Genomic DNA, 18,139 nt, shown 5'->3' with positions numbered 1-18,139 from the left:
GTGTATACTATATAATAAAAACATCTCGGACATACGGTTTTGCTGACCTTGGACAGATGTGTCTGGAGTTTGTTTAAAGGTGTATACTACATATTTAAAACATCTCGGACATAATCAATAAGGTTTTGCTGACCTTGGACAGATGTGTCTGGAGTTGTTTAAAGGTGTATACTATATATTAAAAACATCTCGGACATACGGTTTTGCTGACCTTGGACAGATGTGTCTGGAGTTTGTTTAAAGGTGTATACTATATATTTAAAACATCTCGGACATAATCAATAAGGTTTCGGTTTTGCTGACCTTGGGCAGATGTGTCTGGAGTTTGTTTAAAGGTGTATACTATATATTTAAAACATCTCGGACATAATCAATAAGGTTTTGCTGACCTTGGACAGATATGTCTGGAGTTGTTTAAAGGTGTATACTATATATTAAAAACATCTCGGACATAAGGTTTTGCTGACCTTGGACAGATGTGTCTGGAGTTGTTTAAAGGTGTATACTATATATTAAAAACATCTCGAACATAAGGTTTTGCTGACCTTGGACAGATGTGTCTGGAGTTGTTTAAAGGTGTATACTATATATTAAAAACATCTCGGACATAAGGTTTTGCTGACCTTGGACAGATGTGTCTGGAGTTGTTTAAAGGTGTATACTATATATTAAAAACATCTCGGACATAAGGTTTTGATGACCTTGGACAGATGTGTCTGGAGTTGTTTAAAGGTGTATACTATATATTAAAAACATCTCGGACATAAGGTTTTGCTGACCTTGGACAGATGTGTCTGGAGTTTGTTTAAAGGTGTATACTACATATTTAAAACATCTCGGACATAATCAATAAGGTTTTGCTGACCTTGGACAGATGTGTCTGGAGTTGTTTAAAGGTGTATACTATATATTAAAAACATCTCGGACATAAGGTTTTGCTGACCTTGGACAGATGTGTCTGGAGTTGTTTAAAGGTGTATACTATATATTTAAAACATCTCGGACATAAGGTGTTGCTGACCTTGGACAGATGGGTCTGGAGTTTGTTTAAAGGTGTATACTATATATTTAAAACATCTCGGACATAATCAATAAGGTTTTGCTGACCTTGGACAGATGCGTCTGGAGTTTGTTCCTGGCGTCGGTGGACTCCTGGATCCTCTGGGTCAAGGCCACGTTGACGGAGTTCCACTCCTGCCACATCTCGTTGGCGCACGAGTTGAGGCAGCTCTCGATGTCGTTCCTCATCTGCTTGGAGGCGGCGCGCTCGCTCTGGGACCGCTGGATGTTATCGTTGCTGAACTTCGCCCACGTCTCAGGCACCGACACCCTGCATCCGAAACGGGGTCAGTGGTTAGGTTAAAGGGACATACCCTAGTTTTTAAACACTAAGGCATATTGTTTTCACTATTATAGCCGTTTTTGATAACTGAAATCATACTTTACTTAGATTTTATGGTTTAGATTATCAAGTTCCGTACATTCGAAGTGTTTTTGGTCATCCTGCTGTTTTTAATATCACAAAATCCATTTCTCATATTTTTAAAAATGCACGTGAGTCTGAGAAGTAACAGTTATGGAGTCGAGTTTTAGTCTATTTTTAGACTGTATTTCATTTTAAAGTCACAGATTCATGTTTCTCTCAATTGTAACTTTATCCAAATGTGTTACAGGTTTGTAGATTAACTAAACTTAGTGTTAATTTTCACGGGTTGAAACTAGGGTCTGTCTCTTTAAGCACAAGGCCAGATACACCTAGCTTCTAATACCAGTTTACGTGTGTTAATTAGCACTTGCTCTCCTGGGGGTATGATTTACCGACGATAATGAATGAACGTCAGTGACTGTTTTATTCATTGTTGTTAATTTATTTATATTTCTACTTGTATACTTATATTCAATTAAGGTTCAAGCACGCTGTCCTGAGCACACACTTCAACTATCTTGGCTGTCGGTGAGAAGTCCTCGTAGTGACTGCACTCCCCGCTAGGTTATGGACAGGTCTCTACTAGGATACGAGACTAGCACCTTCGAGACTTGAACCACGGTGGCTTAACCACTGCGCCATCATACAACTGCTGTGGCGCTTTCTTTACACTGCACTATAGCGTGACATAACAATACCTTGTCTTGTAATAACATTAACAGTCTCTAGTTTAAATGTGTCAACATATACTATTGGATAGTGTACACTTGGACAACTGAATTACTAGTATTTATTTTTAAAATGAAACCAAACCGTTGCAGCTTTTTGAGCACAGCTTTGTCATAAAGTCCTCCACTGTCTTGAACAGACACAGCTTTCAATTTCAACAACAAATCTGAACAACAAAACTGTAATACGTGACTAGGGCCGTATCTCTGCACAGTACAGAGTCGAATGGGTATTTGGCAAAATACTGATCGATTGCACGAATCTGTTTAGTGCCTCGTCTATAGGAGGACAGCCACTCACAAGAAAGGAGACCCTTTACTGAAGATTTCATCCCTCTTGCACCGCTATAAACAGCACTGCCATAAACTGATTTTGCCATTTAATAAGAAATGATGAAATCAGAATACAAAGCAATATTACGGTTGTAGCACGTTTTCGTTACAAAGCTGAACTCCTTGTCCAGGACAAACCATATGCTTTAAAACGAAAACGGATTGCATGCATACTTATTACTGGATTGATCATTTTACACAATTAAATCACATGGATACGCTTAATGAACGTGATCGATAGTTATGGATTTGCCATGAACCCGTCCCCCCTATAGTGTGCACCGTAGCATGTTCAGTGCTACGGGGTGACCAACATAGAGCTATGAACCATGCATAGGTTTACATTGAGTAGATAGTATTGTTGTCAAGCCTATCACTTGTAAATGTGCCACATTAGAAACTTATAAACATGAGGAAATGTCCGATTTAGAAAGTAGATTAAATTCGAATCCTTCGTTTACATGTCTATCTTCATAAAATTAATAGTGATAAAAATAGCGTGAACATCATTTGAATAAAAACAAATATCATACATTGACTTTTATTGACAAATAATAAATTCGGCATTATTTCATTTTTATTACTAATTTTACTAATATTGAATCATGTTACAGTCGAAGTTGCTTTGGCGCATACTTTTAAAAGCAAACAGGGTATTAAAAAAGAGAGTAACTACTATATATTAAAAGCAAAAAGGGTATAAAAAAGAGAGTAACTACTATATATTAAAAGAGAGTAACTACTATACATTAAAAGAGAGTAACTGCTATACATTAAAAGAGAGTAACTACTATACATTAAAAGAGAGTAACTACTATACATTAAAAGAGAGTAACTACTATATATTAAGAGAGTAACTACTATATATTAAAAGAGAGTAACTACTATACATTAAAAGAGAGTAACTACTATATATTAAAAGAGAGTAACTACTATACATTAAAAGAGAGTAACTACTATATATTAAGAGAGAGTAACTACTATATATTAAGAGAGAGTAACTACTATATATTAAAAGAGAGTAACTACTATATATTAAAAGAGACTAACTACTATATATTAAGAGAGTAACTACTATATATTAAAAGACTAAAGCTAATCCAACTAACGTTATGGCACTAAGCCTATTTCTTCATTTAGATTTATGTTCTTTAGCAGATAAAACGCATTATAGTTTGTTATATAGCTCATTCTAACTAACTACAAGTTTTCTAACGATCTATAAATACTAAAATACTGGAAAAATACCAGCCCCCCCCCCAAATCGTGAGTACCGGCGCAAGAGTATTTAGAGCCTTTGGCGAGTTTTCAAATATGGCCGCCCTAGTATAGGAACTTTTTGATTGGCTAATAATAGTTTTTAAAATTACGTCTGTTTATACAGCTCTAGCTAGCATACTTTTCTTTCAGATGATGCAGGCTCTGCAAAGAACTATATTAAACGATTCTTGACTTAAACTGAATATTGTAAGACTGGAATATATTGTGGGGAAAACGTCTCACAAAATTTTAATAACTGCTATAAGAGACACGCGATAGCACGCGACAAAATACGTCGGGAGGTAGAGAGAGGGATGGAGGGAGAGAGAGGCGACTCACGTGTTGTCAATCCTATCCACTCCGTTATGGTAGGCAATACCACGTGACGAGTTGCGCAACTGGTGGCAAGTATCGTCCAGACCTTGGGCGATGAATTTGTCCCCGGCATCTTTCTCTAGCTCGTGCTGCGCCGCTCGGTTCAGACTAGACGAGGAGAGGAAGAGAAAGAAGAAACACGCTAGTCTAGTTCTAGTGTTAAGCGACTACAGACAGGCAGGCAGCAGTAGACTGCTCCTGGGGCTACTCACGTGTTGTCGATCTGGTCGACCCCGTTATGGTAGGCGATCCCTTGGGACGAGTTCCTGATCCCGTGACACTGGGTGTCGAGACCTAAGGCGATGTGCTTGTCGCGTTCGTCCACCTCTAGCTCGTGCTGGGCAGCACGGTTTAAGCTGAACATACACATAAAAATATACACTCACAGGGTAAACTATGCACGTATCAGGGCCGTACCCTCCGGGGGGGGGGGGGGGCAGGTTCAGGGGAGGGGCAATTGCCCCCCTAAGAATCTCACTTTTTGTATTTACTCCAGAAAATAGCATACACATCTCAGGGTTTAATTTGTATAGTGTTTCATTTGTTTATAAAAAGTAGTGCCCCCTTCCCCCTAGGATTTTGATCAGGGTACGGCTCTGCGTGTAGAACGTGCAGTCTAAAAAATACACACATGAGTATTGCATACACAGGTAAAATATACAACATGGCTAAGACGCACACTTGAGTAAGACATACACATAGGTAACAGATACAACATGGGTAAACGCACACATGGCAGTCTTCGACAAGAGCAAATCAAGGCTAGCTGGAAAAAAATCACTCTCCTGAAATGCTGCCAGGCTAGCAATCACATGAAGTTTCAAATGAAATTTATTAAAACATTTCCTACAAGGCGATCACTTTGCCATTCCCCATTAAAACGTCCTAGGCGAATTTATAAATAACGGGAATGATCACCTGCCTTTTCTGGAGAGCTCTGCATAGGTGAACGATACACACGAATAAAACATATACACGAGTAAAAGATACACGAGTAAAAGATACACACGGGTAAAAGATACACGAGTAAAAGATACATGAGTAAAAGATACACACGGGTAAAACATACACACGAGTAAAACACACACACGGGTAAAAGATACACACGGGTAAAACATACACACGAGTAAAACACACACACGGGTAAAAGATACACACAGGTAAAACATACACACGGGTAAAACACACACACGGGTAACAAATACACACGGGTAAAACATACACACGGGTAAAACACACACACGGGTAACAAATACACACGGGTAAAACACACACACGGGTAACACACATGGGTAAAACATACACACGGGTAACACATACACGAGTAAAAGATACACACGGGTAAAACACACACACGGGTAAAAGATACGCTAGGGTAAAACACACGGAAACAACCTACACTAAGGCAAAACGAATGAATAAATGAATGAATGATTGTTTAACGACACCCCAAAACGAAAAATACATCGGCTTTTGGGTGTCAAACTAAGGTAAATGCAAAAATGAAGTGAAGCTCAACATCAATATAAAAATAAGGGTAAAACATTCACATGGGTAAAACACACACATGGGTCTCTCTCTCTCTCTCTCTCTCTCTCTCTCTCTCTCTCTCTCTCTCTCTCTCTCTCTCTCACACACACACACACACACGCACGTACGAGCGCACACACACACACACACACACACACACACACACACACACACACACAGAGGTACAACATATAAACGGGTCAAACAAAACATGGATAAAATATATATTAGGTAAAACATACACCATGGCTAAAACATAATCATGCACATAGGGGATCATTTACATGGTAAAATATGCACATGCTATTGCGATACATGGGGTGGGGGGAGAGTGACCTCACAGCTCGGCTATTTTGCCGTAATAAATGAACGGTCGGTATGACATATTTAACCCATGCATGCAAACAGTTGTTTGTCACCGAGTCAACATCAGACCGTTATCAGGCCGTCTGATTCATCAAATGATCATTAATAACCCAGTGAATAGTGTTATTAATCCATATTCATTTACAGTTAAAGGTAGGTTAAGCTGCATGCATCTAAAGAACACAAAATGCATCTAGATGTATTCTTTAGCCTGAATGTGCAATTCAGTTCGGTGCTGGGCATTACCGTGCCGAGTGCGTTCAATGAATGTGCGAAGCGTTTAAGCTTCCTGGCGAGGGTCGACCGGAGATACCCCTTAAAAAAGGTAGCTGTATTGAGAAGGAATTTCTTGCATAATTCAAGTATACTTTAGCACTGGCAATCTTTGTTAAAACAATCATTCTGTAAACACATTTTGAAATAGTTTCTAAGCTTGAGGTTTGCTGAAAATGTGTACTCGATTCTAACATCTTATCGCCTATAGATTGCCCACGCCCATGCTTTAGACAGTTGACAGCCTAATACCAATGAATTCATACTACATTAAATGATTTGGACACAACATTTATATGGAATGTAATAAAATAATTAACAGATGTGACCGTTGGACTGTTGTGGCAACGATTTCTGTTAATCTATCATTTTCAATGTCTTAATTAAATTAAAATAACAGCAGCAAAATTATAGATTAATAGTTATATATTGTTTTGAAACATGCAATATTCAATTATATAATTTTATAGCTATATTAGTTTGTGTGTTTGTGTGTATGTGCGTGCGTGCTTGCGTGCGTACGTATGTGTTCCGGTGTATGAATTGTGTGTGTGTGTGTATATGTGTGTGTGTGTGTGGGTGTGGTGTGGTGTGGTGTGGTGTGTGTGTGTGGTGTGTGGTGTGGTGTGTGTGTGGTGTGGTGTGTGGTGTGGTGTGGTGTGTGTGTGTGTGTGTGTGTGTATGTGTGTGTGTGGTGTGTGTGTAGTGTGGTGTGTGTGTGTCTGTGGTGCGTGTGTGTGTCTATGTGTGTGTGTGTATGTGTGTGTGTGTGTGTGTGTATGTGTGTGTGTGTGTGTGTTTGTGTGTGTGTGTATGTGTGTAGCACTATAAGCTAATTATGAGCTAACAACTGATTTCTACCTGAGCTGTACGTTGGATTTGTCAATGACGTTCCTCATCCTGTCCTGACACCGCTTGATGATGTCCACTTCCTGTGAGTAGAAAACACATTATCAGGACGTTACTCACACAATCGGTACTCTCACAGTCGTTACTCACGATAGTAAGCTATTACAGAACCACATCAGTGCTAACACAAGCTACTATTCCAGGTGTGATCAAATGGGGTGTAAAGCGTTCACACAAGAACATTAACTGATTTACAACCACCCACAAAATGGTTATATTTAACACTGTATGGATAAAAAAATGCATTTCCATGTGAGGCATACGTCACTCACCAAGAATCAAATAACATTATTATCAAAGCCCAAGATGACGTTTTAAACATTCTCTAGACCCACTAGGTATAAAATAACCGAGTTGTCTACCTTTATCAACTTTCTGGAATAGCCGTCAGTGTTAGTAATTAAAAAACATGCCTAAAATATACTAGTACTTACAAAACCACAATATAAATAAATTAGTTTGTCATGTTAAATGCTGGGGCGTAGCCAGAGAGGAAAAAATGCCGAAGCAAACCCAGACCTGTAAAATAAATATCAGTGTCATGAGGAAAATAAAATAAATCTGGGGAAATTCCAGACTAGACAAGCGCCTCGTTAAATGGACTGTATTGAGTATGCTGCGCCGCATTGCCACTGTATCGTGTTTGGCCCATACATCCTCTAAATGACTAACCTTACATATCACATACATTTTATCCTTTAGAATGTCAGTGTCTGTGAAGTCAAAATGTTTCTGGCCGTCATAAAGTTTGTAATAACCCAAACTATATTCTACCTCCCAGTAATTTCGTACATACGATTGTTTTCTTTATATTAGGAAATGAAATGAAACTGGAGCTACTACAACGTTAGGGCAAACGGAAACACAACTGGGTAGTCAGACACTACATGCATATTCTAAATACGAAAATGCATTTAAAATGTAATTTTAGTTATTAAAATAGCTATATTACTCGGAAACATGATACAATAGCGCCAACTCAAGATAGTCTCTAATGAACGGAGGAAAGGACAAACTTTAAAAATAACCAATTTCAGTGCATTTTCCTTTTAAACGGCTAAATATAATACTATTATTAATTCGAAATTTTTGGTGTATCAAATCTGAGCAAGGAACGCCCAAGAACTGAACAATAAAGTTAATTAAAAGAAAAAACATGCGGTTTGAAAAAAATCTGTTTATGCTGATTCAGCGATATTTCCATAAAGTAAAAAAGCCAGACCACCATGACGCTTTAGAATGATTCATTAAATCAAGAGTGTGACTGCTTGGACGGCAGTCAATGAATGGTTTCCCGACACGAGTGATTTCCAGGTTGGTGATCGATACACGACCAATGGAACAGGCGGGTAATACCCGCTATGATCAAGTAGCGGTTACCATTAACATCAGCTGGATTCAGTCCGTACGGTTACGGCTGACACGCAATCATAGCGTATAATTACCGGTAACAGTCGCCAATTACAGACTAATTGTGGTTCGCCGACCAGGATACTGGTACTTAATTAACACTAGCATCTTAACAGTACGGATAGTCAAATAACAATATAATGAGTTAATAATTATAATAACAGTATGCTGTGTACAAGAAAACTATTTCTGGGGTGGTAACACAAAGGGTAATTTGTGAAAGATATTTACAAAATAATCCAAGATCAAGACTTTTCTTGCAAATGCAAGCACATCGAACGCATTTCAACAATTATGGATGGGGTTGGGGGAGTAATCTGACAATGGATACTTGAATTTGGGTTAAGGGGTTACCTAATTCTTTTCAAGCATCATTATTTTAAAAAGGCAAATTAATTAGTGAAAAGAAAAAAAGAAGAAAAAAAGAGCCCAAACAGAATGAAAAAGAACTTATAGAACGTTTCATACATGGCCCATAAATATAAATATAAATACTAAGATCTTGCTAGATACGTTTGGTAATTTGACAAATACGTCTAAAACGCCAATAAAAGTGCATATGTTGTAAACAAGAACATGACAATTTGATGACTGTAAACTGATTCTAGGCTGCTGGGGAAGTTCCAGGGGACGTTTATGATCCTCAATCGCCGAATAAAAGATTCGTCTGAAAGCATTTTCCGTATAATGTCCAAGTGAGTCACAGTGACATACTTCATGACATGCATCAGAGAAACGCCGCATCGTTTATCCAAATATTTATTTAAGTCCAAATGCGGAAGATATTTGCCCCAGAGAACAGACCACTGCATAATAAACAGGAAAACAGGTTCACTAGAGCAACGTTTCTCCATTCCAGTTTTAATATTTTCATATACATAGCTTTTGTGACACCCAATAGCCGATGAGTATTTTTGTGCGGGGGTGTCGTTATACATTCATTCAATTCATTCATTCCATTCCAGTTTTACAAAGAAAAGCTGCTGGATAATTTCTAGACTTGGCTAGCGACCTTTCATTATATTAACTGATCGTTTAATTTTACTCCCCACACCGTGCAAAATTTCCCCCGACGACTATGGAAAATGACGACAGGGCTTCTGAACAATGACTTTTGTCTTGGGTTTAGCTATCAATATATCTCACTGCAGAATTTACGTGCAAGTTTATGGTTTCTATTGGCGTTATAAGAATGCATCAAAGCGATATACATTTGATATATTACATGTAGTCTGAAGGTATACCAGATCAGGACTTGTCTATAAATCAATGCCCCCTGCCAAACAGTCTCTATCGAATACTTGACAATTATTGCACTGCAGATTATATGTTTTAATGTGTTACGGAAGTGTACTAAGCACGTTGTATACATCCAATACAGCGAGAGGTCATCACCCGACGTCCTAACCTAGTCAGTGTTTACAACGATGTCGACGGCTGCGTGCATTTATAACATTTTCTTATTCCGACAAAAAGGGTAAAGGATCATGGGTAAAAAGGAAACCTGAGTCGCAACACAATACTATTCCTACCCCCCCCCCCCCCAACAAACCAGCCAGCCAGAGAGAGAGAGAGAGAGAGAGAGAGAGAGAGAGAGAGAGAGAGAGAGAGAGAGAGAGAGAGAGAGAGCAGAAGAAAATGAAGACATGAAAAAAGAAAATTAAAAAATAAATTAATTAATTCAACACGAGTCTATCGAGGGCAGTCGATCCTGGGACCGATCGCATTTCACCCGTTTTCTTGTTAGTGCAATCGTTAGACCACATCATTAAAGTTGATTAATTTGAGGTGGGGTTTTTTTGTTTCAAAGACTTTCAAGTCATACGTACATGTTTATACGTTTGTTTGTCATAAAGAGAAATTGCAGTATTTGTACTCCCTGGTTCTGCTTGGTTGGAGCGTCTATTGAAGACGGTTATAGTGTCTACCCTATATAAGATAAGGATCACCCAAGACGTGTATTATCGCATAGATAGGGCGGCGCATATTTCCCAGGTCAATATCGCCATTGAGCACCACTTAGGACTTTGTAAGACCTGTCCGACGACTAACAAGCGAGAAGCGGCGTCAAAGCCACACATTACAACAATACAAACAGGCCACCGCCATAAGCAATAACTGTCAGCTTGGGGATACAATACAGACTATATTACACAAAATGACATTTAGTCTACCAGTAGAAGAGCACGGCAATATATTATGTACGCCTCAAAAGGCTGGAGATATCCCGGTGAAGTATCGCGTGGGGCTTCCGAAAATCGGGAGGAAAGAAAAGCGGAATATAATTGGAATAGGACGCCACAGGTAGCATAGTACAAATCACGTGTGCCCATTTTCAATGAAACGCAAACAATCCGTATTAACTGACGTGTGTGTATTCGTAAGAAAGAGTTGTAAAATAATGTATTTTGGTATACCTGTTTCATTACAACGACGTACATACTAACTACTGCATCTTTGCACTTTACGTTCTTAACCAGAAACTAAAAGTAACGATTGATAATGGCTTTTAAAGGGACACGCCCTAGTTACGGCTAGTTGTTAACCATTACGGCGTTGTTTTTCGCTATTAAACCCATTTTTTCACAAATAAAATTGCACTTTACTTACCGTTTATTATTTAGAATATACATTTCCATTCACCTGAAGTGTTTTTTGGTAATCCTGGTAATCCTGGTTTTTGTAATACCACAAAATGCATTTTTCTTATTTCTTAAAAACGCACGCATGTTTGAGAAAAAACCGTTGAGCAGACAAGGTCTAATCTATTTTTAGACGGGATATTTCCATTTCAATGTCACAGACGTTGGTATACCACGTGACCGTTAACATTTTGGTTCGGTTTGTTTTCTCGTGCACGGTTCGCGCAATCAACATCCGATTTGTTGTTGTTCACTTGTGAGATTTTTCTTCACAGTTCGTGAACATTTTCAGTAACAATAAAGTTCAGACAAGTAAGTGTCTCAATACAAAACGTTACAAACCCTTAAAACCAACAATTTTGCTAAGTCTTACGATATCTGGAGAGGGGATACAACCAGGACAGAACAGTTGGAACATGTCCAGGAAAGGTGAAAAGAACGCACCCCAAGTCTGTGCGCACTCTGTGAAATTTGTCGTGAAGTAGGCATTGTTGTTCTTCGAGCGACATCTACCGGTGACATCAGAATACTAACTTTCAAAATTATTTCAAGCAATTGGGACATGGGGATTCCCATGGTATTTATCGATATAAAACCTGCTTTTTCACTCCATTTGATAAAGTGTGTTACAGGTTTGTAGATTAACCAAATTATAATTTATTTTCGCTAGATGGAACTAGGGTGTGCGGCTTTAAGTGTTATAATTCTTTTCTTACACACTCGTTGGTGAGAACACCATGCGTTGTTTGTGATAACACATGGCTGTTTACGCATGTATGTGTGTTAACAGTTTCAAGACATACGACTGGCTGCTCCTAGGTGATGACCAAGTCACCACTGCCATAGTATAGTTAACCTGACATGCATGGGTCTGTGACGCGTAAGTTAGCTACAAGTGCAACGGCTGTAAATAACTTTTAGTCGAAAAAGATATTAAAATTTGCTTAAAACCTGGTTTTTGAGGATATGTCAGAAATAAAATAATACATTCGTGTCCGTTAGATACCATATATCTCACAACTCGTTGAGATAAATGGTATCTAACGGCCACTCATGTATTATTCTCTATGTACACAACAAAGTAAGGTATTAAGTATTGGGTGTTTTGGGGTGTTTTTTTTTTAAAGTACTGTTGATAATTGCAAATATAGAACTATCAATAACTGACGGTCTAGCAACATTTTACTGGATATTGTGTTAATTTGATGAAACAATATGGGAAGTCCTGATTTTTAACGAGTGTATATTTGCACGTGAGTGCACACATCTGATTTGAGGAAACACAGTATACAGTGTCCATTGTCCAAATGCGTATGTCTCTCACGAAATGCTGGAGACTTGGCAAGTCTGAGATATACATGGACTGAGGTAAGACGAAACCGCTTCAGCCTTTATATAGACGTTGAGGGGAGAACTACGGTATTGAAAGGTCACAATGGAAATGTCGAATGTTGGATCAACACTATATATCAATATCAGGCACGGCAGAAACAAGTAGACATTTGGGGGGGGGGGGGGGGGGGGGGGGGGGGGGGCTAATTGAGTTTCTAGGGGAGTTCGGGAATTTACTACCAATAATATTTTTGGTTCAGAATTGTTCAGAATTATTACGGGGCAGGGGGCTAGAGTTGTATGTGAAATGGGTGAACATGAAATACTATATTCTGACATTTGTCACGGTATTAGTCTTCTAAAACTATTACAAAATGACGTTCACCTGGCTAGCCTATACACATGTTGTATCATCGCACGTACGTATTGCCACCTGCGAGGCTGGAAAACCGCGAATTAGGTGAACACCATGGTGTGTGCAGTTTTCTGAAATCTGGCACCGATTAGTTCCACATTATAAAATACTAGCACGTGGTACTTGCTAGGTAATTCATCCAAACTGTGAAATATCTTTGTCAGAAAGCTGTTTGATGTTGAAAACATATTGCGATATATATCACGGTTAATTTTGGATTATCGCAAAATGAATGTACTAATTAACGGGAACCTCCACCCTCTAAAATAAACTCACAAAACACACACACACACACACACACACACACACATACACAGACACACACACACACACACACACACACACACACACACACACACACACACACACACACACACACACAAAACCCCCAACCAAACATGCTGGTTACTGTAATAAAACCAGTATTCAACAATGAAATACATGTACAGGCACACGTAAAATAACTTGCTATTCACTTGTGATCTACCAGATCGCGAAATGGTCATGTTTTAGGTCTATAAAGAAAACAAACACTACATGCATTTTTAGACGAGCTAACTATCTGTTCTGTCTGCTCTGATCTGGTGACCATCTATATGCAATGTTTTGTGTCCTAATGATCAGTCGTATTTAACACATGGACACTGATTCCGTGACAACTTAAACTAACCACGGGCGGGACGTAGCCCAGTAGTAAAGTACTCGCTCAATGAGCGGTCGGTCTGGGATCGATCCCTGTCGGTGGGCCCATTGGGCTATTTCTCGTTCCAGCCAGTGCACCACGACTGGTATATCAAAAGCCGTGGTATGTACTACCCTGTCTGTGGGATGGTGCATATAAAAGGACCCTTGCTGCTAATCGAAAAGAGTACCCCTTGAAGTGGCGACAGCGGGTTTCCTTTCTCAATATCTGTGTGGTCCTTAACCATTATCCAGACGCATGTGTTGAGTGCGTCGTTAAATAAAACATTTCCTCCTTTCTTTCCTTAAACTAACTATGAGTAAATGTAACAAATGGAATAGCATTTTAAATCTGTAATTTCAAACAACTTTCTACATTTTATTCTTACCGAATATATATCAGTTAAACGTGTAACATTATGCGGCATTAATCGGTCCCAGGTTACAGAAAACGGCCAAGAACTTGCCTTGGTGTGTGAATGATACACTTTTTACCCCGCTTTGCAGCTCCCAGTATCATGCGAGTACGATAACACACGGGCTTTGAAGTATTAGTCAAAACGCATTAGCACGTTAGTGACAAATACGGACGAGTGGAATCGAACTACCGATCTCTCGCACGCCAGCTTTACGTATGATCGGCCTAAAGACCATTCCCATTGTTTTACGATATTACACGGTCAGACATATTATATTTAAATACGAGGCTGATTAAATATTCATACATGCATGTTACCAGAATTATACAACTCTCATCAAAACAGCTGTTGTTAGCATGAAAAATATACAGTTTGACATTAGTGTAGACAGAATTTTATATTGGGGGGTGGGGGGGAGGGGTTGGGGTGGCTCACGTATAATAAGTCCACACAATCAGTCTGTCAATTCCCACTTTTACACAGGCAGGCAAATATAAAAGGTGGTGGTGGTGTGTGTGTGTGGGGGGGGGGGGGGGATGTGATTGGAGGGCGGCATGACCTCCATGGCCTTCACCCCGGATATGGCTGTGCAGTTTGAACAGCAACAATATGCGAAAACGTAAAACTAAATAAATTTTGGCTCCGTTAGTGTTATATATCTTATATTACACACAGTGTTTTCTTAATACAACTCACAGTATGTCATGCTGTGGCAGTGCACTGTAAATAAAGGCTGAATGAGTTCAAGTTTGTTTTGTTTAACAACACCACTAGACTAGAGGACATTGATTTATTAGTCATCGGCTATTGGATGTGAAACATTTGGTAATTTTTTATATAATAGTCTTAGAGAGGAAACTGGCTACATTTTCCCCATTAGTAACAAAGGCTCTTTTACATGAACCATCCCACAGACGACAGGATAGCACATACCACAGCCTAGCTAGAGAGATAAATAGCCCAATGGGCCCACCGACGGGAATCGACCCTAAACCGATCGCGCATCTGGCGAACGCTTTACCACTGGGCTACGTCCCGCCTTGTTAAAGCCTGAATGAATGCAGTCGGCGCATTCAGTGTGCAGAAGACGTTAACGAACGCTTTACCACTGGGCTACGTCCCGCCTTGTTAAAGCCTGAATGAATGCAGTCGGCGCATTCAGTGTGCAGAAGACGTTAACGAACGCTTTACCACTGGGCTACGTCCCGCCTTGTTAAAGCCTGAATGAATGCAGTCGGCGCATTCAGTGTGCAGAAGACGTTAACGAACGCTTTACCACTGGGCTACGTTCCGCCTTGTTAAAGCCTGAATGAATGCAGTCGGCGCATTCAGTGTGCAGAAGACGTTAACGAACGCTTTACCACTGGGCTACGTCCCGCCTTGTTAAAGCCTGAATGAATGCAGTCGGCGCATTCAGTGTGCAGAAGACGTTAACGAAAGGTGCCTTGATACCACAAGCCATAAACGACTAAACCATATTCCATTATCAAAATAGTATATCTGCACAAGGCAGAGTCGAAAGATGTTAGGCAGTCGTGATTGCTTTCGTGATTCACTAGCAGGTGCTTATCCATAGGAGGACCACTACTCCCCTAGCAGATCCATAACATGTTTCATCCCTCCTGCACCGCCCGTAGGACTGCCACTCCCAAGACTAGCTTAGAAAACCCAAACTTTCACAGAATAGAGCTTAATGGAATATATACAGCTGTGTATACATGCACTGTCAAGTTCAAGTTCTTTATTGCTTTAAGTTATACAACTTATAAGCTTTACAATAAAAACAGCAAAGTATAATAAATACATATTTACAATATCTGATAATGGTGGGGAGCGCTATAGCACTATCTAAAACACATCCATGCATGAAAAATCAATACATATCTAAAACAAACGAAATAAACCCTGCATATATGCATGATAAATAATTACGTGGGTAGTGATATGGAAGATATTAAATATAAACACATCACGTGCGTAAGGAAACTAAAGACACACATACAACCTAAATCTGATTATCAACTCAAACATACGACACATGGTAAACAGTGAAATACACCACAAATGCAATATTCGGGATGTCCAAATAGAACAAATGACAACCGGCAGTAAATAGCAGTCGTTTGAAAAAGAAAAAAACAAAACAAAAAACAAACAAACAAAAAAACCCAACCCCCCCCCCCCCCAAAAAAAAAAAAAACCCAACCAATACTGAAAATTTTGACATGTATTCGTTCTTCAGCTGTGTTGTGCATCAGATTGGAGGCATGAAAACACAAGTTAAGTCACCATCCTTCTAAGCTGCGTTTCTGGATTACAGCGTATTGTAGCATTAATATGCAATAAGACCAACAATAGATGTTGCAGTTACTACAACTTTTTATTGTCACAACAAACATCCTTGTCTGTTTTTACTAATCCTTGGAGCTTTCTAACAGAAAAAAAAAGTTAGCTACGGATCTCAATAGAAAAATTGTATTACAAGATCTCTAAAATGTATAAACTAATAAAAAATACTGTCTAAAACTAATCCACTTTTAATTTTTTAATTTGTTTTTTACAATTACGGTTTGAGTCACACAATACAGGCTTTTCAGGAGTAACGAGATAAAACACTGTCAGGGTCTTTAAAAACATAACACCGTAAGGACACCACCTTCATTCATTAATTCACTTACTAAATTTCAAAAGAAGCAAAACTACATGGACTTCTTTGGGTTGACGTGTTTCTATGGATGGCATGGCACCTCCATTCATTTATATTTAAGAGATCTCAAAAATAATAAAACACGTGGTGGACACTTTAATGAACTACTTCTCTAGGTTGTCTTGCATATCTAGCGGTTTCATCATTCATTCATTCATTCATTCCCATCCATCCATCGATCCATCCACCCATCCATCCTCTCACCTATCGATCCATCCACCCATCGATCGATCCATCTATCCACCTACCCACCCACTAGCTGTGTCAGTACGAGTACCACCTGGTGTGCACACTCACCCTGATGAGCTCCCTCTCCGGGTTGTCGTGCACGAGGTCGATGGCCTGTCTCTTCTCCCTGTTGTACAGACACTCCTGGCTGATGTGCAGCGGGTTCTCTGTCTCCTGCAGCGCCTTCTCCAGCACGCGCTTCGCCTCCTGCAGCGCGTTCGTCTCGGCGATCATGTTGTCGGTCTCGTGGTTCACCTCAGTCTTCCAGAACTGGATGTCTCCCAGCCGCTCGCCCAGCCTCTTGCCTACGTCGGACTGCGCTCGTCGCGTCTTGTCGTCCGTCTCGCGACACAGACGCACAGTGTCGAACCGCAGGCGCTCGGCGCCGCTCCTCACGTTGTCAGACGACAGGTAGTTGGTCTGGTTCGACGACATCCAGTCGTTGGGCGTGTAGCGCGTGTACAGCGCGTTCCTGGCCGCCGCGAACACGGGCGGGACTTGCACGCCGTCCAGCTCAGACAGGGTGGTTCTGTGCGACAAAGGGTCGGGCATGCTTTTCGTTAGGGCGGAACTGGGGTTCACTCTCGCGGTTTGGTAGTACGTGCCTGGCCTCCACGGCAGAGTGGTGAGCGACCTTCTAAGGGGTGAGGGGGCAGGGTACGTGTCGTACGCTTTGTATGAAGACTGCATGGTGCTGATAGCCGGCAGGAACGAGGTGTGAGTGTTCATCCTAGGCCCGGTCATGTAGGTGGCGGTTTGTGTGTGTCCTAAGTACTCCATGGCTGGCTCTGCAAATATAAAATATATAACACCTTAGATTAGTATCGAACAATCACAGGTGGGAACATATTCCTGAAAGAAAACGAAAATATCTTGTTTATATGATAATGATGTCCATGGTGATGAATACCACTATCTGTTTCGATGCGTTGGTGTGGTGTATTTTTTGTTGTTGTTTTGTTTGTTTGTTGTAGAAATGCAAGAATCATGTACATAAGTACTATTTACCATACGAAACATAAAATATCGTGAGCTATTTGTTTCTGAACTTCCGAATTTCTGAACAGTATTTCAGAAGATTAAAATCACAATGCTCACCCAGGCC

The 18,139-nt window shown here is 39.9% G+C and overlaps 1 protein-coding gene across 4 annotated transcripts in view; it reads right to left on the bottom strand.

Annotated features, from left to right (window-relative positions):
* LOC121379954 (tektin-3-like) overlaps positions 1–18,139 on the bottom strand; it is a 47,989-nt gene that overhangs the window by 3,107 nt on the left and 26,743 nt on the right. For 3 of the 4 annotated variants that reach the window (XM_041508651.1, XM_041508647.1, XM_041508650.1), the window contains exons 2-5: positions 17,104–17,822; positions 7,153–7,223; positions 4,087–4,230; positions 1,108–1,330 (exon numbers count right to left, since the gene is read on the bottom strand). In XM_041508651.1, coding sequence (XP_041364585.1) covers positions 1,108–1,330; positions 4,087–4,230; positions 7,153–7,223; positions 17,104–17,814 — 1,149 coding nt within the window. In that variant the 5' untranslated portion in view covers positions 17,815–17,822. Of the gene's footprint in view, positions 1–1,107; positions 1,331–4,086; positions 4,231–4,334; positions 4,479–7,152; positions 7,224–17,103; positions 17,823–18,139 lie in introns of all 4 variants that reach the window. The other variant, XM_041508648.1, reaches the window with a different exon arrangement.

Source organism: Gigantopelta aegis, chromosome 8 (genome assembly GCF_016097555.1).
Source record: "Gigantopelta aegis isolate Gae_Host chromosome 8, Gae_host_genome, whole genome shotgun sequence".
Classification (NCBI taxonomy): Eukaryota; Metazoa; Mollusca; class Gastropoda; order Neomphalida; family Peltospiridae; genus Gigantopelta; species Gigantopelta aegis.
The sequence above is the reverse complement of the archived record's forward strand: the minus strand, read 5'-3'. Positions and strand labels throughout refer to the sequence as shown.